At 44.5% G+C, this 24,083-nt stretch overlaps 1 protein-coding gene across 1 annotated transcript in view; it reads right to left on the reverse strand.

The window, feature by feature from the left end:
- The window catches only part of NFE2L3 (NFE2 like bZIP transcription factor 3), a 36,285-nt gene extending 19,842 nt beyond the window's left edge, over positions 1 to 16,443 (reverse strand). The window contains exon 1 of the mRNA XM_007171530.2: positions 15,778 to 16,443. Coding sequence (XP_007171592.2) covers positions 15,778 to 16,359 — 582 coding nt within the window. The 5' untranslated portion in view covers positions 16,360 to 16,443. The remainder of the gene's footprint in view (positions 1 to 15,777) is intronic.
- Positions 16,444 to 24,083: the final 7,640 nt, after the last annotated feature.

Here is a 24,083-nt window from a genome sequence, read left to right on the forward strand (position 1 = left end):
CAACATAGGAGCACCTCAATACATAAGACAAATGCTAACAGCCATAAAAGGGGAAATCGACAGTAACACAATCATAGCAGGGGACTTTCACACCTCACTTTCACCAATGGACAGATCATCCAAAATGAAAATAAATAAGGAAACACAAGCTTTAAATGATACATTAAACAAGATGGACTTAATTGATATTTATAGGACATTCCATCCAAAAACAACAGGATACACTTTCTTCTCAAGTGTTCATGGAATATTCTCCAGGATAGACCATATCTTGGGTCACAAATCAAGCCTTGGTAAATTTAAGAAAATTGAAATTGTATCAAGCATCTTTTCCTACCACAAAGCTATGAGACTAGATATCAATTACAGGAAAAAAAACTGTAAAAAAATACAAACACATGGAAGCTAAACAATACGCTACTAAATAACCAAGAGATCACTGAAGAAATCAAAGAGGAAATCAAAACATACCTAGAAACAAATAACAATGAAAACATGACGACCCAAGACCTATGGGATGCAGCAATTGCAGTTCTAAGAGGGAAGTTTAAAGCAATACAATCCTACCTCAAGAAACAAGAAAAATCTCAAATAAACAACGTAACCGTACACTTAAAGCAATTAGAGAAAGAAGAACAAAAAATCCCCAAAGTTAGCTGAAGGAAAGAAATCATAAAGATCAGATCAGAAATAAATGAAAAAGAAATTAAGAAACAATAGCAAAGATCAATAAAACTAAAAGCTGTTCTTTGAGAAGATAAACAAAACTGATAAACCATTAGCCAGACTCATCAAGAAAAAATGGAAGACTCAAATCAACAGAATTAGAAATGAAAAAAAAGTAACAACTGACACTGCAGAAATACAAAGGATGATGAGAGATTACTACAAGCAACTATATGCCAATAAAATGGACAACCTGGAAGAAATGGACAAATTCTTAGAAAAGACAGTCTTCTGTGACTGAACCAGGAAGAAATAGGAAATATAAACAGACCAATCACAAACACTGAAATTGAAACTGTGATTAAAAATATTCCAACAAACAAAAGCTCAGGACCAGATGGCTTCACAGGCGAATACTATCAAACATTTAGAGAAGAGCTAACACCTGACCTTCTAAAACTCTTCCAAAATACAGCACAGGGAGGAAAACTCCCAAACTCATTCTACAAGGCCACCATCACCCTGATACCAAAACCAGACAAAGATGTCACAAAAAAAGAAAACTACAGGCCAATATCTCTGATGAACATAGATGCAAAAATCCTCAACAAAATACTAGCAAACAAAATCCAACAGCACATGAAAAGGACCATACACCATGATCAAGTGGGATTTATCCTAGGAATGAAAGGATTCTTCAATATTTGCAAATCAATCAATGTGATACACCATATTAACAAACTAAAGGATAAAAGCCATATGATAATCTCAATAGACGCAGAAAAACCTTTTGACAAAATTTAACACCCATTTATGATAAAAACTCTCCAGAAAGTGGACATAGAGGGAACCTACCTCAACATAATAAAGGCCATATACCACAAACCCACAGCCAACATCATTCTCAGTGGTGAAAAACTGAAACCATTTCCTCTAAGATCAGGAACAAGACAAGCTTGCCCACTCTCACCACTATTATTCAACATAGTTTTGGAAGTTTTAGCCACAGAAATCAGAGAAGAAAAAGAAGTAAAAGGAATCCAAATTGGAAAGAAGAAGTAAAACTGTCACTGTTTGCAGATGACATGATACTATACATACAGAATCCTAAAGATGCTACCAGAAAACTAAAAGAGCCAATCAATGAATTTGGTAGAGTAGTAGGATACAAAATGAATGCACAGAAATCTCTGGCATTCCTATACACTAATGATGAAAAATCTGAAAGTGAAATTAAGAAAACACTCCCATTTACCATTGCAACAAAAAGAATAAAATATCTAGGAATAAACCTACCTAAGGAGACAAAAGACCTGTATGCAGAAAATTATAAGACACTGATGAAAGAAATTAGAGATGATACAAATAGATGGAGAGATATACCATGTTCTTGGATTGGAAGAATCAACATTGTGAAAATGACTCTACTACCCAAAGCAATCTACAGATTTAATGCAATCCCTATCAAACTACCACTGGCATTTTTCACAGAACTAGAACAAAAAGTTTCACAATTTGTATGGAAACACAAAAGACCCCGAATAGCCAAAGCAATCTTGCGAATGAAAAATGGAGCTGGAGGAATTAGGCTCCCTGACTTCAGACTATACTACAAAGCTACAGTAATCAAGACAGTATGGTACTGGCACAAAAAGAGAAATATAGATCAATGGAACAGGATAGAACACCCAGAGATAAACCCACGCACATACGGTCACCTTATCTTTCTTTTTTTTTCTCTTGTTTTTTTTTGTATGTGTCTGCTTCTCTGTGTGATTCTGCCTGTATAGCTTTTCTTTTACCATTTGTCCTAGGGTTCTGTCTGTCTGTTTTTTTTTTCCTTTTTTTAAACTTCTTTCTTTTCTTTCTTTCTTTCTTTATTTTTAATCAGTCATCAATTTTATACACATCAGTGTATACATGTCAATCCCAATCGCCCAATTCAGCACACCACCATCCTCTCTGCACCGCAGTTTTCCCTCCTTGCTGTCCATACATTTGTTCTCTACATCTGTGTCTCAACTTCTGCCCTGCAAACCGGTTCATCTGTACCATTTCTCTAGGTTCCACATATATGCGTTAATATACGATATTTGTATTTCTCTTTCTGACTTACTTCACTCTGTATGACAGTCTCTAGATCCATCCACGACTCAACAAATGACTCAATTTCGTTTCTTTTTATGGCTGAGTAATAGTCCATTGTATATATGTACTACAACTTCTTTATCCATTCGTCTGTCGATGGGCATTTAGGTTGCTTCAATGACCTGGCTATTGTAAATAGTGCTGCAATGAACATTGGGGTGCATGTGTCTTTTTGAATTACGGTTCTCTCTGGGTATATGCCCAGTAGTGGGATTGCTGGGTCATATGGTAATTCTATTTTTAGTTTTTTAAGGAACCTCCATACTGTTCTCCATAGTGGCTGTATCAATTTACATTCCCACCAACAGTGCAAGAGGGTTCCCTTTTCTCCACACCCTCTCCAGCATTTGTTGTTTGTAGATTTTCTGATGATGCCCATTCTAACAGGAGTGAGGTGATACCTCATTGTAGTTTTGATTTGCATTTCTCTAATAATTAGTGATGTTGAACATCTTTTCATGTGCTTCTTGCCCATCTGTATGTCTTCTTGGGAGAAAAGTCTATTTAGGTCTTCTGCCCATTTTTTAATTGGGTTGTTTGTTTTTTTAATATTGAGCTGCATGAGTGTTTATATATTTTGGAGATTAATCCCTTGTCCGTTGATTCATTTGCAAATACTTTCTCCGATTCTGAGGGTTGTCTTCTCATCTTGTTTATGGTTTCCTTTGCTGTGCAAAAGCTTTGAAGTTTCATTAGGTCCCATTTGTTTATTTTTGGTTTTATTTCCATTACTCTAGGAGGTGGATCAAAAAAGATCTTGCTGTGATTTATGTCAAAGAGTGTTCTTCCTATGTTTTCTTCTAAGAGTTTTATAGCGTCCGGTTTTACATTTAGGTCTCTAATCCATTTTGAGTTTATTTTTGTGTATGGTGTTAGGGAGTATTCTAATTTCATTCTTCTACATGTAGCTGTCCACTTTTCCCAGCACCACTTATTGAAGAGACTGTCTTTTCTCCATTGTATATCCTTGCCTCCTTTGTCATAGATTAGTTGACCATAGGTGCGTGGGTTTATCTCTGGGCTTTCTATCTTGTTCCATTGATCTAGGTTTCTGTTTTTGTGCCAGTACCATATTACCTTGAATACTGTAGCTTTGTATTATAGTCTGAAGTCAGGGTGTCTGATTCCTCCAGCTCCGTTTTTTCCCCTCAAGACTGCTTTGGTTATTCGGGGTCTTTTGTGTCTCCATACAAATTTTAAGATGATTTGTTCTAGTTCCTTAAAAAATGCCATTGGTAATTTGATAGGGATTGTATTGAATCTGTAGATTGCTTTGGGTAGTATAGTCATTTTCACAATATTGATTCTTCCAATCCAAGAACATGGTATATCTCTCCATCTGTTGGTATCATCTTTAATTTCTTTCATCAGTGTCTTATAATTTTCTGCATACAGGTCTTTTGTCTCCTTAGGTAGGTTTATTCCTAGATATTTTATTCTTTTTGTTGCAATGGTAAATGGGAGTGTTTTCTTAATTTCACTTTCAGATTTTTCATCATTAGTGTATAGGAATGCCAGAGATTTCTGTGCATTCATTTTGTATCCTACTACTCTACCAAATTCATTGATTGGCTCTTTTAGTTTTCTGGTAGCATCTTTAGGATTCTGTATGTATAGTATCATGTCATCTGCAAACAGTGACAGTTTTACTTCTTCTTTTCCAATTTGGATTCCTTTTACTTCTTTTTCTTCTCTGATTTCTGTGGCTAGAACGTCCAAAACTATGTTGAATAATAGTGGTGAGAGTGGGCAAGCTTGTCTTGTTCCTGATCTTAGAGGAAATGGTTTCAGTTTTTCACCACTGAGAATGATGTTGGCTGTGGGTTTGTGGTATATGGCCTTTATTATGTTGAGGTAGGTTCCCTCTATGTCCACTTTCTGGAGAGTTTTTATCATAAATGGGTGTTGAATTTTGTCAAAAGCTTTTTCTGCATCTATTGAGATGATCATATGGTTTTTACTCTTCAATTTGTTAATATGGTGTATCACATTGATTTATTTGCATATACTGAAGAATCCTTGCATCCCTGGGATAAATCCCAGTTGTTCGTGGTGTATGATCCTTTTAATGTGTTGCTGGATTCTGTTTGCTAGTATTTTGTTGAGGATTTCTGCATCTATATTCATCAGTGATATTGGTCTGTAATTTTCTTTTTTTTATAGTATCTTTGTCTGGTTTTGGTATCAGGGTGATGGTGGCATCATAGAATGAGTTTGGGAGTGTTCCTTCCTCTGCAATTTTTGGGAAGAGTTTGAGAAGGATGGTTGTTAGGTCTTCTCTAAATGTTTGATAGAATTCACCTGTGAAGCCATCTGGTCCTGGACTTTTGTTTGTTGGAAGATTTTTTAATCACAGTTTCAATTTCATTACTTGTGATTGGTCTGTTCATATTTTCTGTTTCTTCCTGGTTCAGTCTTGGAAGGTTATACCTTTCTAAGAATTTGTCCTTTTCTTCCAGGTTGTCCATTTTATTGGCATAGAGTTGCTTGTAGTAGACTTTCAGGATGCTTTGTATTTCTGCAGGGTCTGTTGTAACTTCTCCATTTTCGTTTCTGATTTTATTGATTTGAGTCCTCTCCCTCTTTTGCTTGATGAGTCTGGCTAATGGCTTATCAATTTTGTTTATCTTCTCAAAGAACCAGCTTTTAGTTTTACTGACCTTTGTTATCGTTTTCTTTGTTTCTATTTCATTTATTTCTGCTCTGATCTTTATGATTTCTTTCCTTCTGCTAACTTTGGGTTTTGTTTGTTCTTCTTTCTCCAGTTTCTTTAGGTGTAAGGTTAGATTGTTTACTTTTTTTCTTCTTTCTTTAGGTAGGCTTGTAGAGCTATAAACTTCCCTCTTAGAACTGCTCTTGCTGCATCCCATAGGTTTTGGATCGTCGTGTTTTCATTGTCATTTGTCTCTAGGTATTTTTTATTTCCTCTTTGATTTCTTCAATGATCTCTCGGTTATTTAGTAACGTATTGTTTAGCCTCCATGTGTTTGTGGTTTTTACATTTTTTCCCCTGTAATTTATTTCTAATCCCATAGCGTTGTGGTCAGAAAAGATGCTTGATATGATCTCAATTTTCATAAATTTACTGAGGCTTGATTTGTGACCCAAGATGTGATCTATCCTGGAGAATGTTCCGTGCCCACTTGAGAAGAAAGTGTAATCTACTCTTTTTGGATGGAATGTCCTGTAAATATCAATTAAATCTATCTGCTCTATTGTGTCATTTAAAGCGTCTGTTTCCTTATTTATTTTCATTTTGGATGATCTGCCCATTGGTGTAAGTGAGGTGTTAAAGTCCCCCACTATTATTGTGTTACTGTCGATTTCCTCTTTTATAGCTGTTAGCAGTTGCCTTATGTATTGAGGTGCTCCTATGTTGGGTGCATATATATTTATAATTGTTATATCTTCTTCTTGGATTGATCCCTTGATCATTATGTAGTGCCCTTGTCTCTTGTAACATTCTTTATTTTAAAGTCTATTTTATCTGATATGAGTATAGCTACTCCAGCTTTCTTTTGATTTCCATTTGCATGGAATATCTTTTTCTATCCCCTCACTTTCAGTCTGTATGTGTCCCTAGGTCTAAAGTGGGTCTCTTGTAGACAGCATATATATGGGTGTTGTTTTTGTATCCATTCAGCAAGCCTGTGTCTTTTGGTTGGAGCATTTAATCCATTCACGTTTAAGGTAATTATCAATATGTATGTTCCTATGACCATTTTCTTAATTGTTTTGGGTTTGTTTTTGTAGGTCCTTTTCTTCTCTTGTGTTTCCCACTTAGAGAAGTTCCTTTAGCATTTGTTGTAGAGCTGGCTTGCTGGTGCTGAATTCTCTTAGCTTTTGTTTGTCTGTAAAGCTTTTGATTTCTCCATCAAATCTAAATGAGATCCTTGCTGGGTAGAGTAATCTTGGTTGTAGGTTCTTCCCTTTCATCACTTTAAGTATATCCTGCCACTCCCTTCTGGCTTGTAGAGTTTCAGCTGAGAAAACAGCTGTTAACCTTATGGGAGTTCCCTTGTATGTTATTTGTCGTTTTTCCCTTGCTGCTTTCAATAATTTTTCTTTGTCTTTAATTTTTGCCAATTTGATTACTATGTGTCTCGGTGTGTTTCTCCTTGGGTTTATCCTGTATGGGACTTGCTGCGCTTCCTAGACTTGGGTGGCTATTTCCTTTCCCATGTTAGGTAAGTTTTCGACTATAATCTCTTCAAATATTTTCTCTGGTCCTTTCTCTCTCTCTTCTCCTTTTGGGACCCCTATAATGCGAATGTTGTTGCGTTTAATGTTGTCCCAGAGGTCTCTTAGGCTGTCTTCATTTCTTTTCATTCTTTTTTCTTTATTCTGTTCTGCAGCAGTGAATTCCACCATTCTGTCTTACAGGTCACTTATCTGTTCTTCTGCCTCAGTTATTCTGCTATTGATTCTTTCTAGTGGAGTTTTCTTTTCAGTTATAGTATTGGTCATCTCTGTTTGTTTGTTCTTTAATTCTTCTAGATCTTTGTTAAACATTTCTTGCATCTTCTCGATCTTTGCCTCCATTCTTTTTCCGAGGTCCTGGGTCATCTTCACTATCATTATTCTGAATTCTTTTTCTGGAAGGTTGCCTATCTCCACTTCATTTAGTTGTTTTTCTGGGGTTTTTTCTTGTTCCTTCATCTGGTATATAGCCCTCTGCCTTTTCATCTTGTCTCTCTTTCTGTGAATGTGGTTTTTGTTCCACAGGCTGCAGGATTGTAGTTTTTCTTGCTTCTGCTGTCTGCCCTCTGGTGGTTGAGGGTATCTAAGAGGCTTGATCTGGTCACCTTATCTTTGATAAAGGAGGTAAGAATATACAGTGGAGAAAAGACAGCCTCTTCAATAAGTGGTTCTGGGAAAACTGGATAGGTACATGTAAAAGTATGAAATTAGAACACTCCCTAACACCATGCACAAAAATAAACTCAAAATGGATTAAAGACCTAAATGTAAGGGCAGACACTATCAAACTCTTAGAGGAAAACATAGGCAGAACACTGACATAAATCACATCAAGATCCCTTTTGACCCACCTCTGAGAGAAATTGAAATAAAAGGAAAAATAAACAAATGGGACCTAATGAAGCTTAAAAGCTTTTGCACAGCAAAGGAAACCATAAACGAGACCAAAAGACAACCCTCAGAATGGGAGAAAATATTTGCAAATGAAGCAACTGACAAAGGATTAATCTCCAAAATTTACAAGCAGCTCATGCAGCTCAATATCAAAAAAACAAACAACCCAATCCAAAAATGGGCAGAAGACCTAAATAGACATTTCTCCAAAGAAGATATACACATTGCCAACAAACAAATGAAAGAATGCTCAACATCATTAATCATTAGAGAAATGCAGATCAAAACTACAATGAGATATCATCTCACACCGGTCAGAATGGCCATCATCAAAAAATCTAGAAACAATAAATGCTGGAGAGGGTGTGGAGAAAAGGGAACCCTCTTGCACTGTTGGTGGGAATGTAAACTGATATAGCCACTATGGAGAACAGTATGGAGGTTCCTTAAAAAACTAAAAATAGAACTACCATATGACCCAGCAATCCCGGTACTGGGCATATACCCTGAGAAAGCCATAATTGAAAAAGAGTCATGTACCACAATGTTCACTGCAGCACTATTTACAATAGCCAGGACATGGAAGCAACCTAAGTGTCCATCAACAGACGAATGGATAAAGAAGATGTGGCACATATATACAATGGAATATTACTCAGCCATAAAAAGAAACGAAATTGAGTTATTTGTAGTGAGGTGGATGGACCTAGAGTCTGTCATACAGAGTGAAATAAGTTAGAAAGAGAAAAACAAATACAGTATGCTAACACATATATATGGAATCTAAAAAAAAAAAAAAGGTTCTGAAGAACCTAGGGGCAGGACAGGAATAAAGACGCAGATGCAGAGAATGGACTTGAGGACACAGGGATGGGGAAGGGTAAGCTGGGACGAGGTGAGAGAGTGGCATGGACATCTATACACTACCAAATGTAAAATAGATAGCTAGTGGGAAGCAGCTGCATGGCACAGGGAGATCAGCTCAGTGCTTTGCGACCACCTAGAGGGGTGGGACAGGGAGGGTGGGAGGGAGACGCAAGAGGGAGGGGATATGGGGATATATGTATACGTACAGCTGATTTACTTTGTTGTACAGCAGAAACTAACACAACACTGTAAAACAATTATACTCCAATAAAGATGTTAAGAAAACAATTTAAAAAAAAACAGCTGGCAAACCAGGGCACTAGCCCAGGTCCTGCTGCCCAAGCAGGTAACTGTGGCCCAGTCCATGAGCTCTTCTGGGCCTTCAATTCATAGAAAGGCAGTTTTCAGCCAGGCACCCCCTCCATTCACACGTTGCTGGGTAGTCAAAGGCCCTGGGGGAGGAACACCATGGCTGAGGTCAAGCTTGAATCACCTGGAGGTCTTCTAAACTGCAGAACCCATCCCAGGCCCCAGCTGAGAGGCTCTGATTCAGCCAGTCTGGGGTGGGTCCTGAAATCTACATTGTAACAAGCAACGAGGTAATTGATACAGTCACTGGGATGAGAAACTCAGCTCTAAAGAAAGGCTGAGAAGCTCTTCCTTCAGATGAGCCTTCAGGCTTCTGCCTCCCCAACACGCCCAAGGCCTACTTCATGACCTAGCAGTCTTCCGTTATGTCCTCTGGAAGACAGGACTTTCCTGGGGATTCAACCCCCAGCTCAGGGGCACTGAGAGCAAATCATCGGTTGAATATTTATTAACATGCCAGGAATGGTCCTAGTCCTTTAACATACAGCATTATTTAATCCTCAAACTCTCCCAGAAAGAGGTTAATATTCTCCTTTTACAATTTGGATACCACGGCTCATGGAGGTTGCCCAGGAAGAGACGGAGCTGGGATGGGGTGACGACTAGTTTTAGGTGTCAGCGTGGCCAGTCTATCATACCTAGAAGTCAATCAAACACTAACCTAGGTGTTGCTGTGAAGGTATTTTGTAGATGTGGCTAACTGCTGTGGCTAACCCGCCAGGTGACCTTCAGTAGAAGAGATTAACTTCGGTAATCTGAGTGGGCCTTATCTCATCCAATCAGTTGAAAGAAAGCCTTTAAGGGCAAAAGTGAGGTTTCCCTGAGGAAGAAATTCTGCCTCAAGCCTGCAGCATTAGCTCCTGCTGGTGGTTTCCAGCTGCCCTAGAGTCTGGATGTGCCCAGCCTCCACAAACACGCTAGCCAATTCCTTGAAATAAGTCTCTTAAAACACACACACACACACACACACACACACACACACACACCTCTCATACTGGCTGTGTTCTCTAGAGAATGCTGGCTGATGCCGATGGGAACCCGGGTGCACCCAATCTCAAAAGGCCGTGCCTTGCTTCTAGCCACTGCCCATACTCTGCCAACCACCACCTGCAACTCAACCAAAAACCACCCAGCTATGTACCTGAGCCTCAGCCTACTCCAACTCTCCAGAAGTGTATTTGAATATTAATGCAGATCCTTAACTAGATTTTGAGAATAAATTATTCATATCGAAAGGCTGCCACAAATGGGAGAAGCTTGTTTTTACGTTTTAAGTTTTGTAGTGGGTGGGAGGGAGGTATGGTTTACTCAGTGCTTAAGAACAGTGACCTGTGTATTCTGGGCAAGGTCACTAACAAGGTCACTATCACTTTAGGCAATCCTGAGTTTCACCACCTGATTAATTATGATGCCAACCTGCAAGTCTGCTTGCCACTGCCCCATCCACTCAAATTGGCATTAAGTGGTCAGATGGCCCATCAGGATTTCAGATATGACCTACTTTCTGGTTGGGACTCTGGCCTTGAAGGTCCCAAGACATATTCAAGCTCACAGCATCTTGGAAGTTCTGCAGAGCCAACGTGGAGGATGGATGAGGAGCGCTGAACTGGCCTCTGCTCCCAACCCCGTCCCTGGGCGCCATTTGCAGGTTAAAAGCAAAGATCCAGTTTCCACACTCAAGACACTGCGGTTCAAAGTAGAGGATGCAAGTCCCACAGAAGAAATGTCACAAAGAGCAATAGGGTCAAAGGAAAGAACAGGAAATGCTTGTAGATGAGGTGATAGTGGAGAGAAGTCAGAATTTAACAGTAAAAGACTTGAGAGGAATGAAAGGAGGCATTCTGGGCAAAGGCAACAAAGTAAAAGGCAGGAAAGCACTGGGCTGTCTGGGGAAAAGGAAGGGAGAAGGTTATAGTGGGAAAGTAGGCTACAGGTGGAGGACCAGAGGGAGATGAGCTCAGCTAGGGGAGCCACACTGGCCAAACGGGGAGCCTTGAATGACAAAATATCAAATTGGTAGGTAATGAGGAGCTAGTGAAAGCTCCCCAGACGAAAATGGTAAGGACCAAGGCGTGCTTTGGAAACCTGCATGTGGCAACGGAACGCACAGGAATAAGTTGGGAAGGGGCATTAGAGAGGCCCCGCTGAATTAACAGCAGCTGCTAACATTATCGAGGGCTTACCATGTACCAACCCTGCTGAACCTGCGTGATCTCTTTTAACCCTCACAACAGCTCCTGAAGGTACTCGTACCATCCCATTTTACAGATATGAGAACCAAGGCACGGGGAGGTCAAGAACTGTGCTCTGGGTCATATAACGAGTCAGCGGTGAGCTGAGATCTACAGCTACCCAAGCTGGTCTAACTCCAGGCCCGGCACACTGACCACTAGAACAGCCTGCCTGGGTCTGCTCGCCGGTGCAGATTCTGAGTTGAGCTGAGAAGTGGGGGGAACGAAGAGGAGACTCATACGCCGCAGAGATGACCTCTCTGTAACCTACCACTTCAGGTGAAGGGGGCTGACTGGAAGAAGTCTGGAGTAAGGCTCCTGTGGGCTGTGGCACGTCAAGCCAGCAAAAAACCCCAATTTGCTCATGAACTTATACCAAGTCCTTCTGCAAATGCCACTACGCATAGCCTGCCTGTGTCCAGGACGGCTGACTTAGTTTTCAACAACTGGAGCATACTTGATAAGCAAGCTGAACACCCCAAGAGGTGCCAGGAAAGAGAGATGGTGACTGCATAACAGATTGGATTGAGTCCCTTGAAATTCATATGTTGACGTCATAGCCCTCAGTACCCCAGAATGTGACCTTATTTGGAAACTGGGTCGTTGCTGACGTGATTAGTTAGGATGAGTAGGGTGGGCCCCTAATCCTATATGACTGGTGTCCTATAAAGAGGGAAATCTGGCTACAGACATGCGTACAGGGACAACGCCACGTGCAGAAGGCAGAGACTGGGGTGATGCAGTAGAAACCAAGGGTTGCCAAAGATTGCCAGCAAACTACCAGAAGCTAGGAGCGAAGGAACCCTGCTGAGACCTTATCTCCAACTTTTTGCCCCCAGAGCTGTGAGACAATATATTTCTGTTGTTTAAGCCACCTGGTTTGTGGTACTTTGTCACAGCAGCCCTAGGACACTGATGCAGTGACGCATGCCATCCTTTCCAATAAGAAGACCATAGGTGCATCTTCACTGCATATTTTACTAAGTAAAATAAAGTCTACTGTGAAACCTTGTACTGCAACGGATGTAATTACATATAAGACTATCTCTGTATCATGGTTGTGAGCTGAAAACTGGCAAGTGTTTGATATTTCATCTATCTCCAATTGCCCGGGCATCAGGGACTATCTTTGATTCTGAAACAAAAACCAACTTTTACTTTATCAATCAAGGACCTTCTTTCCCTTCCCTTTACTTTTAGAAGCAAATATTGACTGTATCAGATTCTTCCTGTGACCTGAAGAAACCAAGTCCAAAGGACAGTAAATCTGAGGTCCTGCTGTACCCCTCTCCCAGCAGAGGGTCCCCGTCTGTCCCAGGGCATGAAACCACATCAAGATGACCACAGCCCCTCTCAGTTTTAAAGTGGCAACAGTTCTCTGAAATACGGATGCTGGCTTTTAGCAGTCACCCCATCTTCAAATATGCTCACACACACAATTCTGCAACAACTGTTCATTTCTTTGTTTAACCCATGCATGACTTTGAAGAACATGCGCTTCATGGGTTGGGAGTGAATGGCTGTGGTTACGAAGGGAAGTTTGTCTACCCTGGGGAATTCCACATACTGTTTGCAGCTAATGATTAGCCCCACTAAGAAGTGAAACCAAAGCAGTACTTCTTTTGATACTTGGAAAATCCCCTACTCCAAAATATTTTTGCACATGTACAAAAATCATGGAAAGTTACACTATAAAACTGGAATCTCCTACAACTCAAATGTAAGCCACCAGAATTATCTATTTTAAAACAAAACAAACCTATGATGTTCCTATGGGGCACAGCACTCACTCTCTTCGAAGTTAACATTTATTGAGCGTTTAAGACGGGACAGGCACAGTTCTAAGCCTGTTGCATGGAATGAATTGTTTAATGCTCACAACAACCCCTGTGGTAGGCACCATTGTGCAGGTGCGAATGAAGCACAGACTGGTTAAGAAATGGCCCGAGGTCACACAGCAATGCGTGGTACAGTTGGGATCCCAAACCAGGCAGTCTGGCTCCAACACACCCCACCCCCTTAACAAACAAACAACCAAGCCAGACATATAGACAAACAAGACAAAAGGGAATAATGTGAGTGGGGACAGGTTAAGGAGGGTGGGTTGAGGATGGGAGCAAAAGAAGAGAACAACAATTACATCCCAGGCACTGGGCTGGCACTTCCCACGTGCTTTTCCTACTTAACTGGCACAACACCCTTGAGGGTAAGCATTACTTTCCCACTCAACAGATGAGACACTGAGACTTGGGGAGATTAAAGTAACCTATATGAGGGCAGATTATTATGTGATGCTCCAACATGCAGCTTTGCTGACTGCAAACACCAGTGCTGTTTTTTCAGCTCATTTTCTCCAGAGTCATGGTTTCAAATCGTAACTTTGGCATTATGGATGGTACAATCTGCTTTTAAAAGTCAATCCAGCATTGGAGAGCAGTGGTGCTGGGGTCAGGAGTGGGGCGCATTGCCCCATTCCAGCTGCAAGCTTGCACAGAAAACCTGAGTACAGCGTAGATGCTTAATGTGCCAGCCTGGGAGCCAGGAAGCTCAGGGTCTAGACCCACTTCTGGCATTCATTAACTGTGTTGGTTTAGCCAAGCCCCCCAACCTCTCTGGGCCTCTATTTTCCTTAAATACGAATTGGATATAAGGATGCCTGGCCTGTGGACCTCACAAGGGCATGTAAAAGGTGTTACCCATAAAGGTGAATTGGCTGTGAAAAACCGTTAAGGTGCTCGACAGCTGATCATCGTCAGAATGAACAAAACCAGGTCATCCCAGCAGCTACCACGGTCCAGCAGGTCCACACATGCCAGCTGGGGAAGGCACCACCAGAAGAATGGCCCGGTGTGAACCTCACCCTCTCCCCTAGGAAATCTGGGCTCAAGGGTATCCACGGTCTGGCTGGGCCTAGGTCCTCAGAGCTGCCCCCAAGGCAGGCTTGCTGCTCTAACTAGGTATCAACCAGGAGAGGCTGGGCCGGGGAGGGAAGTCCTTGAAGAGCGAACAGCCTCGTCTCCCTCCCTGCACATTCTGCAGGCCGGCTGGCATTCAGCTGTGATAAGGGCAGGGTGCCATCTGGGCCGGCAGCCCGCACTGGCTTCCATCCATGTATGTCGCAGGATCGGGAAAGGTAGCAGTGCAGCGCGTACCACTCCTGCAGGGGCAGGGGATTCAGGGGAGACCACCCCACAGGGTAGAGAGAGACTGGACGAGCGAGCTGAAAGAATCTTCCCCTCCCGGTGTTCTGAACAGACAGGAGCCCACCGAGACTCTCACCCACCCCCTCGCCATTAGTTCCGGCCCCAGGAAGAGGAAGGGATCAGATCTGCATAACACTGAATCACCCAGCACTTCGGCACAATGACCCCTCCAGGAGAGGGTGGAGAAGCTCGTCTGGCAACTGCCTACAAAAACAGGGCAATTCTGAAGAGCAGCAAACAAACCAGTCTGGCCCCAATTCCCATTTTGCATAAGATTGCAGTCCACAAAAAACAACGTCCAAGGAACTCTTGTTGATTACTACCGATTGTGAACACTAAGGTTTGGGCCAAGAGAGAATGAAAAAGGTCCCTTTGAGGAAACTTTGGATAAGGCCATTTTGTGGAAATTGCTGTGCTGCGTCTTTAGACTCCAACTCGCCATTGGGAGCCCCAGATGCTTCAGTCAACAGATCTCGGTGAACTTTGTTTTAAAAGAAAGTTACACTGAAAGGTTTGAACCTACAAACCAAAGGGGACTTGTTAGTCACTAGGTGACTGTCAGGGTACCTGTTTTCTTTATGCTAAAAAGGGATTACACAAGTTCCGAGGGGAGGAGGATTGTTAGGCGTGGGGGATGGTTAAGTACGAGCACGTCCGTTTGTGCGCTAGCCTCGGAGCTGACACTAACCACAGCTGCTTAATCCAGGGACGCATCAAAAAACGAACTGCAATGGGTTAAAATCCAGAGGGGGCCACCGCGGTGGGCCGGGTGCGTGGTTCTTAAGAGAAACGTGCATCCTCCCGGAGGCCAAAGCCTCCTTCGGTTCCAGAAAAAGACATCTCAGCTTACACGAGGTACCGAACGAAGAGAGTGGGCCAGAAAATTTCCAGCATACCGTCTCCCCTCCCCACTCCCGAACTACCCTTGATCACCGTCAAACACAGGAAAGGTGTTCTCTAAAACCTAACGCATGATTTCACGCACTTCATTCCCAAAAGCGTTAAGAGCCACAGCGACAGCACTAGGAGGCTTCGTTCGGATTCACAAGAAAGAGGCGCACAGTCGCCCGCAAACCCGCAACTCCCCGGGGGCGGAGGGTGGAAGAACGCAGGTGTGCCCCACCTCAGGTCCCTCGCTACCCTCCAGGGCTGCCGGCCAGGTCCCCCAGCACCCCGCTCGCGTCCCGCTCTCCTGTTACCTCGCTCGCGTGTCCGCCGGCGTCCGACACTTGAGCCGTCGGTTCCGCGGGAGCCTTCTCCTCCTCCCCGGCGGCCAAGGGGCTACTCGGAGCCGCTCTGGGATTCCCGCCGCTACCCGGCGCAGCCTGGCTAACGCCGTTCACGCCGGCGCCCACTCCTCCGGCCGAAGAGGCGGCGGCGGCGGCGGCGCCGAGCAGCGCGTGGGCCCCGTCGGCGTCCCCGGAAGCCACGCTGTGCACCAGCCACGCGTCCACTCGGGTGCAGGGGATGAAGGGGACCCCCAGCGCGCGTACCTCCCGGAGCAGCTGGCCCTCCGGCGGCGCCACGGGGTCCCGCTCCCGGCCCTTGGGGTGCAGGAGCTCGGCGCGCCCCCACCCTCCCGAGGCCGGGAAGGGGCTGAGCGCGTAGGCAGGGCTCGTCGGGCCGCCCGGGAGCAGAAGCTCATCTCCGAGCAGGGTCCGCGGCGGGAGCAGCAGGTAGAGGTCCAGGTCCAAGTCCAGGCGAAGCCCCGCCAAGCTCAGCAGGATGGTGAGGTGCAGGAGGCTGTCGCCGTCCGACCACCACGGCTTCAGGTACTTCATCCCCCGCCGCGCGCCCGGGGACGCCCCTGCCGGCGCCAGCGGGTCCCTGAGCGCCGGCCGCCGCTTGGGCACGTGCGGCCGCTGAGCGCCGCCGGCACCTGCCCGGAGGAGACAGAAACAATGGACCCGGGCGTGCAGCGGCCGTCTCGGACCCCCGGAGCCGGGCACAAAAACAGTCCCACCGCAGCCTCCCAGGTGCCTGCGGCTCCGGAGAGGCGGAGGAGGAGCCACCTGCGCGCAGAAATCGCCAGCTTAGCCGCCCCGCTGCCCCGCAGCGCCGCGCTGCAACCAGGCCCCGCCCCGGGCCGCGGGCGCCGCCGCCGGGGACGCGCCCACTGCCGCCCCAGGCCCGCGCGGGGCGGGGCTCCCGGGCTCAAAGGCTCTTTATTCGGGGGGGAACGCAAAGCTTTCTGGGAGCAGAAGTTGTTCTGGGCGCCAAGTGGCCCCCAACCCTGTGGCCGTGGGCTGGGCGGTTGTGGCTGAATTCGCGGGTTGGGAGTAGGGGGTCCGGGGTAAAGGTGGGTGGGAATGGACAGGATGTGTAGACTTGGGGCGGTGGGGGAGGGGGGGAGGAGTCGAGGCACTGGGCAGCACGCAAAGGGCTTCCAGCCACACGAGAACACTGAGCTGGCACAGTGGGTTCACATCTCAGCACCACTACCAGTCGTGTGACCTTGAATAAGTTACTTCTCTGTGCCTCAGTTCTCTTATCTGTAAAATGGGGATAGTAGTACCTGTCCAATGGGGATGTGGTGAAGTCAGAGGAAATATTATATGTAAAGCCCAGAGTTCAACATATAGATTCCACTGCTACCGTAAGGATCAAACAGCACTGCTCTCTGTTCCCTCCCGCCTCCCCCCACTCCCACCCTGTGCTCCAGCCTCACAGACTCTTCCCTGTGTCCTGGGCTACCCCTTCACGAGGCTATGCCTTCCCTCATGGTCTCCTTTGCTCCTGAAGTGAGGGTTAAGAGCACCAGCGCTAAGAGTTATCATGCATGACTTCAAATCCCCTTCCATTTCTTACTAGCCTGGAAACTTGGACAAATTGGTCACTCTCTGTGCCTCAGTTTCCTCACTGTGAAATGGGACTAATAAGAGCACCCCCTCAGCACACCTGTTGTGAGCCCCAAATGAGCCGTGTGTATACCACCAACCACAGTACCTGGTAGGTAGGAAGCAGTCTCTGAGTGTTACCCATTATTTGTATTACCTATCCTCCAAGGCTTAACCCAAAGATACATCCTCTGAATTTTCACCATTTGTGATCCTCTTCCCCCATCTGTTCTCCCACAGTGACTTCTCCATATGCCAACATTGCAACACTTGGCACTTTTCACTTTGCATTGTAGTTGAAATTGTTCTGATTTGCCCATTATGATTTCTTGAGGGCAAAAAAGCTGTTTGGCTCACCTTTGTGCCCACGTGGTACCCAGCCCTGGGCCTTGCCATTGTAGGTTTTATTAACTCTCATTTCCTTCCGGGGCGGGGTGGGGAGGGCAGAGAGGGAGAAGGTGGTGATGCCTACCTGAGGGCTGGCAGTTGTGTAAGAAGTTGAGCAAGACTTGTTTTTAAAGGCCCCTTCCTCCACCTGGTTTTCTCCTCTGTCTTGGGCCTACTGTAATGAGAACTTCACACCAGATGTCAGTTTGCCCCGTGAGAACCAGGGGAGCAGAAGCAGACTTCTTTTTTTTTTTTTTTTTTTAAACAACAGCTCCTGTTTATTTTCTTATTTTTATTTATTTATTTTATTTATGGCTGTGTTGGGTCTTCGTTTCTGTGCGAGGGCTTTCTCTAGTTGCGGCAAGTGGGAGCCACTCTTCATCACGGTGCGTGGGCCTCTCACTATCGCGGCCTCTCTTGTTGAGGAGCACAGGCTCCAGACGCGCAGGCTCAGTAGTTGTGGCTCACGGGCCCAGCTGCTCCGCGGCATGTGGGATCTTCCCAGACCAGGGCTCGAACCCGTGTCCCCTGCATTGGCAGGCAGATTCTTAACCACTGCGCCACCAGGGAAGCCCAGAAGCAGACTTCTTAAAAGTCGCTTCCGCTTTAAGCCTTGGGGGTGGGTTTATGGGGTGGTGAAGAGGCTGGAAGAGAGACACTCGCAGGGTTAGTGAGATTTGGAACAGTAGCCCTGTTCACAGCACTTAGTCCCTGGACAGGGATTCAGGTTCTGGGCTCGGTTAACGTCTGCTGAATTCAGATATTTACCTCAGTTTTTACTGAGGACCCACTGAACTGCCTGACACTGTGAAGGATAGGAAATGATTTCATTAGGGATGGAAAGAATGTTCTCAAATGCCTAAATATTTTGGAGATATAAATGACTATACAGGAAGTGCCGTAAACCAGGTGAGAACAGAGATGGTACCTTCTTTAAGGTGGTATCTCCTAGAACCTCGCACGCAGTCGGAGCTCAAGACATATTTTTTTGAGTTGAATTGAGGCATTTACACTTGAGATGCGTTTTGAGGGATCCGAATAGACTAGGAACAGGAAGGACCTTCAAACTTCCTTCCTAATGTAGTTGGCGAAGAGGCTGACCCTCCACCTTTAAAATGTGAGCTGATAATCATAGTATCTGTCAGACTGCTCAATTCAAATGTGTGGATTATGGACTGGTGAGAAGGGGGGCACAGAAAGGACCCTGAGGCCAAATATGAAACAGGAGACTCATAATCAGTCCTACGCACCTTTGACCTTCAACATAACAAAAGGTCCCATTTTTAGGAAGGCAGAGAGAGTGGAGTGAGAATGGGTTTTTTTGTTTGGTTGGGGTTTCTTTTTTGTTTTTCTTTTCTAGAATACCTCCACCACTGCCTTGTAAAAGTCTTGAAAAGTCATCTATGTTTATTAAAATCCTTAAATCAGTGCTACTCAAAGGATAGTCCAAAACTGGGATCAGTCCACAAACTGTTTCTGGTCCAGATGAGGAGAGTAATAGAATTGAGAGTGTTTAGAAATGTTTATAGTAATTTGACATTGTTGCAACAACCAAGCCATGATCAGTGGGTTTGCTTCTGTGTACTTTCGTTACTTAATTTGTCTAGAAATGAGTTTTTTTTTTAATTGTACGGAAGTACTGACCTATAACAAATGGGGGGAAAAAAGCTGGTCCTTCAGCAGGATTAGTTTGAGAAGCACTGCCTTAAATGCATTCTTGTGAGGTGGGCAGGTTCCAAGATGACTTCTGGTCCTCCCCTTTCCTCGAGTGTGGGCTGAACCTGGTGACTTGCTTCTAACAAACAGAATATGGCAAAAGCGATGGGATGTCATTTCCAAGATTAGGTTACAAAAAGACTCAGTGTCTTCTGTCTTGCTTACTATCCTAGTCGGGCTGCTATAACAAAATACCATAGAACTGGGTGGCTTATAAACAGCAGAAATTTATTGCTTATAGTTCTGAAGGCTGGAAGTCCAAGGTCAGGGTGCCAGCACGGTTAGGTTCTGGTGAGAGCCCTTGTCTGGGTTGTAGACTGCTGGCTTCTGATTGTATCCTCACAGAGCGGAAGGGGCAAGGGAGCTTTCTCAGCTGCTTTCTTAAGGGCACTTATCCCATTCATGATGGCTCTGTACTCATCACCTAATCACCTTCCAAAGGCCCCACCTTGTAATACCATCACCTTGGAGGTTAGGTGTCAACACATGAATTTTGGGGGGGTACCAGCATTCAGACCATAGCACTACCTTCTCTCTCCATCTCTTGCTGTCTCCCTCTTGGGGGGGGGCTGCCATGTTGCGAGGATCCCTATATAGAAGCTCATGTGGCAGGGCACTGGTGTCTTCAGCCAACAGCCAGTGAGAACCTGAGGCCTGCCACAGCCATTTGAGCGAGCGTAAAGCAGATCCTTCCCTGCTTGAGGTTTGAGATGATGGTAGCCCTAGCCAACTCCTTGATCGCAGCCTTGTGAAAGACCCAAGCCAAAGGATGAACCTAAGCTGCACATGGATTCCTGACCCAGAAATGACTCTAAGGTAATAAATGTTGTTTCAAGCCACTAAGTTGTGGAGTTAATTTGTTACACAGCCTAGTTAACTAACACAACTTGTGTCAGAAGTGGACATCAGACAAGTGGAAGGAAAAACTAAAAATGCAACTGCAGTTGTGTAGTATGGTTAGTGATATTCTCCATGAATAATTTATAACTGTGAAGTAACATTACAGCAGTACATTCTGGGCCCTTCATGCAATAATCTGGCTTACCCCTATAAATATAAGATTGTAACCCGGCATGAAAGATATCACTAAAACATTGGCACTGTCAGCTGGTGTGAGGCGAGCACAAGTATCAATATCTTCTCCCATGGCAATTTCTTTTATCTATCCAAAATAAGCAAGAAAGAAAACAGGTCCGAATATTGGCATCCTTCTTTTAGAAAGTTTCTGCTAATATTAGCTACAAGAAATTTAAATTCGTGGTAGAAATTCCAGGGTTAAGCAAAAAATTTCCAGGATTAATAGCGTATTAAAAATCTAAGACATAAATTAAGATATAAGTCATATTATCTAGGAGGAAGAATTAAGCATAGCTAGTTTCAAAACAGGCATAGTCACTAGAATTTAAATGACTCTGCAACTGTTGAGACATTTTGCCAAAGGCTTCTGCAAAATAGGTTCATGAATGGCCTAATTTGCGATCTAATATCTACCAGTCTTGGTGACGATGAATCAACTGATACTTCATGAAGAGGAAGAGTTTATCCTCATTCTCTTATTAGCCTATAATCTTCTGAAAGTTGCTCTGGACTTTGGGATGGTGATGATCACCATCTGTGTGTTCACACATGGCATTCACTGGAGGAGCTGCGATGTACTGAACCTTGCTCTGTGCTGGGACCTTTCCAGGCACAATCTCACTTACTACTCACAGCAACTCTATGAAGTAGAAATTACCTCCATTTTGTATTGTCTAGATAAGGACACTGAGGTTCAGGGTCATGATACCCTGTGCCCACAGACATGTCGGTGGTAAATGGCAGAGTCAGAATTCAAATGCACAATCTCTCCACTTTCCACTGAAGTTCACACCTCCTCTGTGCTGTCTGGCTTGTTTATTCATGACTCAACCTCCTGCTCCTGCAGGAGAGAATGCCCTTCCTCAATCACTGCATTCTTCCCACAGCTTTTTTTTTTTTTTTTTTTTTTTTAATGAGAGCCTCTGGGAACTACAGTTTTGTCTTTTTTTTTTTTTTTTATGGCTGTGTTGGGTCTTCGTTTCTGTGCGAGGGCTTTCTCTAGTTGCGGCAAGTGGGGGCCACTCTTCATCGTGGTGCGCGGGCCTCTCATTATCGCGGCCTCTCTTGTTGCGGAGCACAGGCTCCAGACGCGCAGGCTCAGTAATTGTGGCTCACGGGCCTAGTTGCTCCACGGCATGTGGGATCTTCCCAGACCAGGGCTCGAACCCGCGTCCCCTGCATTGGCAGGCAGATTCCCAACCACTGCGCCACCAGGGAAGCCCTTCCCACAGCTTTTGAAGGTGTAAAATCTGCTCACAGTTTATCTTCTCTGCAGAGTTTCAGGGGAAATGAAGTATTGGTTTTGTCTCTCTGTACGATGCTCCACCTTCTTGATCTTTTACACAAAAATAACCATCTCTGTTTTTAGAGCACCCTGTGTGGTTTGGCTCTTTGGCGATCCCTGCACAGTTTTGACTCCTATTGATCCATGTCAGCCTCAATTACCATCAGTGACAAAGCAGGCACCCATTTGGTGACAGTCATTGGGATACAAAGACATGTAAGACAAGAGCTTACAGTCTTATTAGGGAAGCAGGATATGCACAGGGTGAAATGCATGCCACTGATCTGGGGGCATAAGACTCTTCATGTGAGAAGTATGTGTAAGGCCAGGCCTGTGCCAGGGAACTCACAGGCTAAATAGCCTTGCTGCCCCCCACCTAGTCTCTGTGGTGTGAATTCTTACATTCAGGTCAAGGTTCCAAAGTTTGCAGTTGCTGTGTGTGTGCGTGTGCGTGTGTGTGTGTGTGTAAGGGGATTGCAGGGACAGAAAGGAAATTAGGAAGAGAGGTCTAGGGGACATTGGAGTGAGGCCGGTCGGCAGGGAATGAGAAATCTACAAGTCTGCAGTAGAGACATTTGGGAGCAAAGGGGAACTGCCATTGCCAACCCTCATGCTGTCTATCACATCCAGAATGCTGGACCCCTAAGCTATCGTGGGCCTGTTCCGTTTAACCACAAACCTAGCCAGGGTGGCGAACCACTATAATAAACAACTCCCACACTCAGTGGCTTAACCCGGTGAAAGTTTACTTTCTTATTTCACAGTCCAGAAGAGGGTTTAGGATAAGGGGAGTCTGTGCTCTCTGGGGTCACTTGAGGACACAGGCCCTCTTCTTATGCAGCTCTGTCCTCCTCTGGGTCCTCAGCGTCCTCTCCGTTCAGCTGGCATATGGAGAAAGAGAGAAAGGAGCAAGCACAGGAGGACTGTATGGGCCAAACCCAGAAGTGGCCCCCACGACTTCCGCTCACATGCCACTGGCCAGGACTTGGCCGTGTGGCCTCACCTAAGTGCAGCGGAGGCTTGGAAGGTGGGCCTAACTGTCCTCCCAAGACCAAAGGGAAAGGGTGGATACCTGTCTTTGGCACATCTGTCCCTTGGTCTTCTATTCATTCAGAAACCATTTATTCAGCACTACTGGGTATCTAGCTCTTTTTGACTAAAAATATTATTTTAGCCACTCATAGGCAATTAGCACACAAATGCAAAACTAGAATGGCTTGTTCAAGGTACAGCAGCACTTCACACTGACAGTCTGAGTGTTTAAGAAATGCTGACTGAAACAACATGGATGGACCTAGAGATTATCATACTAAGTGAAGTAAGTCAGACAGAGAAAGACAAATATTATATGATATTGCTTATATGTGGAAACTAAAATATGACACAAATGAACTTTTCTATGAAACAGAAACAGACTCACAGACATACAGAACAAACTTTTGGTTGCCAAGGGGGAGGGGGTTTGGGGTTAGCAGATGCAAACTATCAATATTATATATAGAATGGATAAACAACAAGGTCCTACTGTATAGCACAGGGAACTACATTCAATATCCTGTGACAAACCATCATGGAAAAGAATATGAAAAAGAATGTATATATATGTATGAATCACTTTGCCGTACAGCAGAAATTAACACAACATTGTAGATCAACTATACTTCAATAAAATAAAATTAAAAAGAAAACAGAAATGCTGCCTGATGAGAATGGTCAAAGCTGATGGTACATACGTGGCGAGAACTTGGGATTCCACAGTCTAATCCCAGCTTGGCCCAAGCAAGTCATTTTGGGAAGGGCACCTACATCTCTGGACACTGCGCCTCTCACCTGCACAGTCAGAACTTGAACTGGACAGGTTTCTAAGTTCCCATCTCACCTTGAGTGTCCCTGAAAGTCTTGGTGACCACTGAGGACTTATGTTAGATTACTACCAAATTCGGGCACTCGGTGGTGACCACTGCGCAGACCAGACTTTCACTCGCTCGCAACTCACTCTGCTTCCTCTGCAACCGTGTCTGACAAACCTGATATAGGTGAGATTGATAAATTCAATAAGTCGAAGTTGAAGAAAACAGAAACGCAAGAGAAAAATCCACTGCCTTCAAAAGAAATGATTGAACAGGAGAAGCAAGCAGGTGAGTCGTAAATGAGGCGTGCACTGCCAATACGCACTGTACATTCCACAAGCATTGCCTCCTTA

This window comes from Balaenoptera acutorostrata, chromosome 7 (assembly GCF_949987535.1).
Source record: "Balaenoptera acutorostrata chromosome 7, mBalAcu1.1, whole genome shotgun sequence".
Lineage (NCBI taxonomy): Eukaryota > Metazoa > Chordata > Mammalia > Artiodactyla > Balaenopteridae > Balaenoptera > Balaenoptera acutorostrata.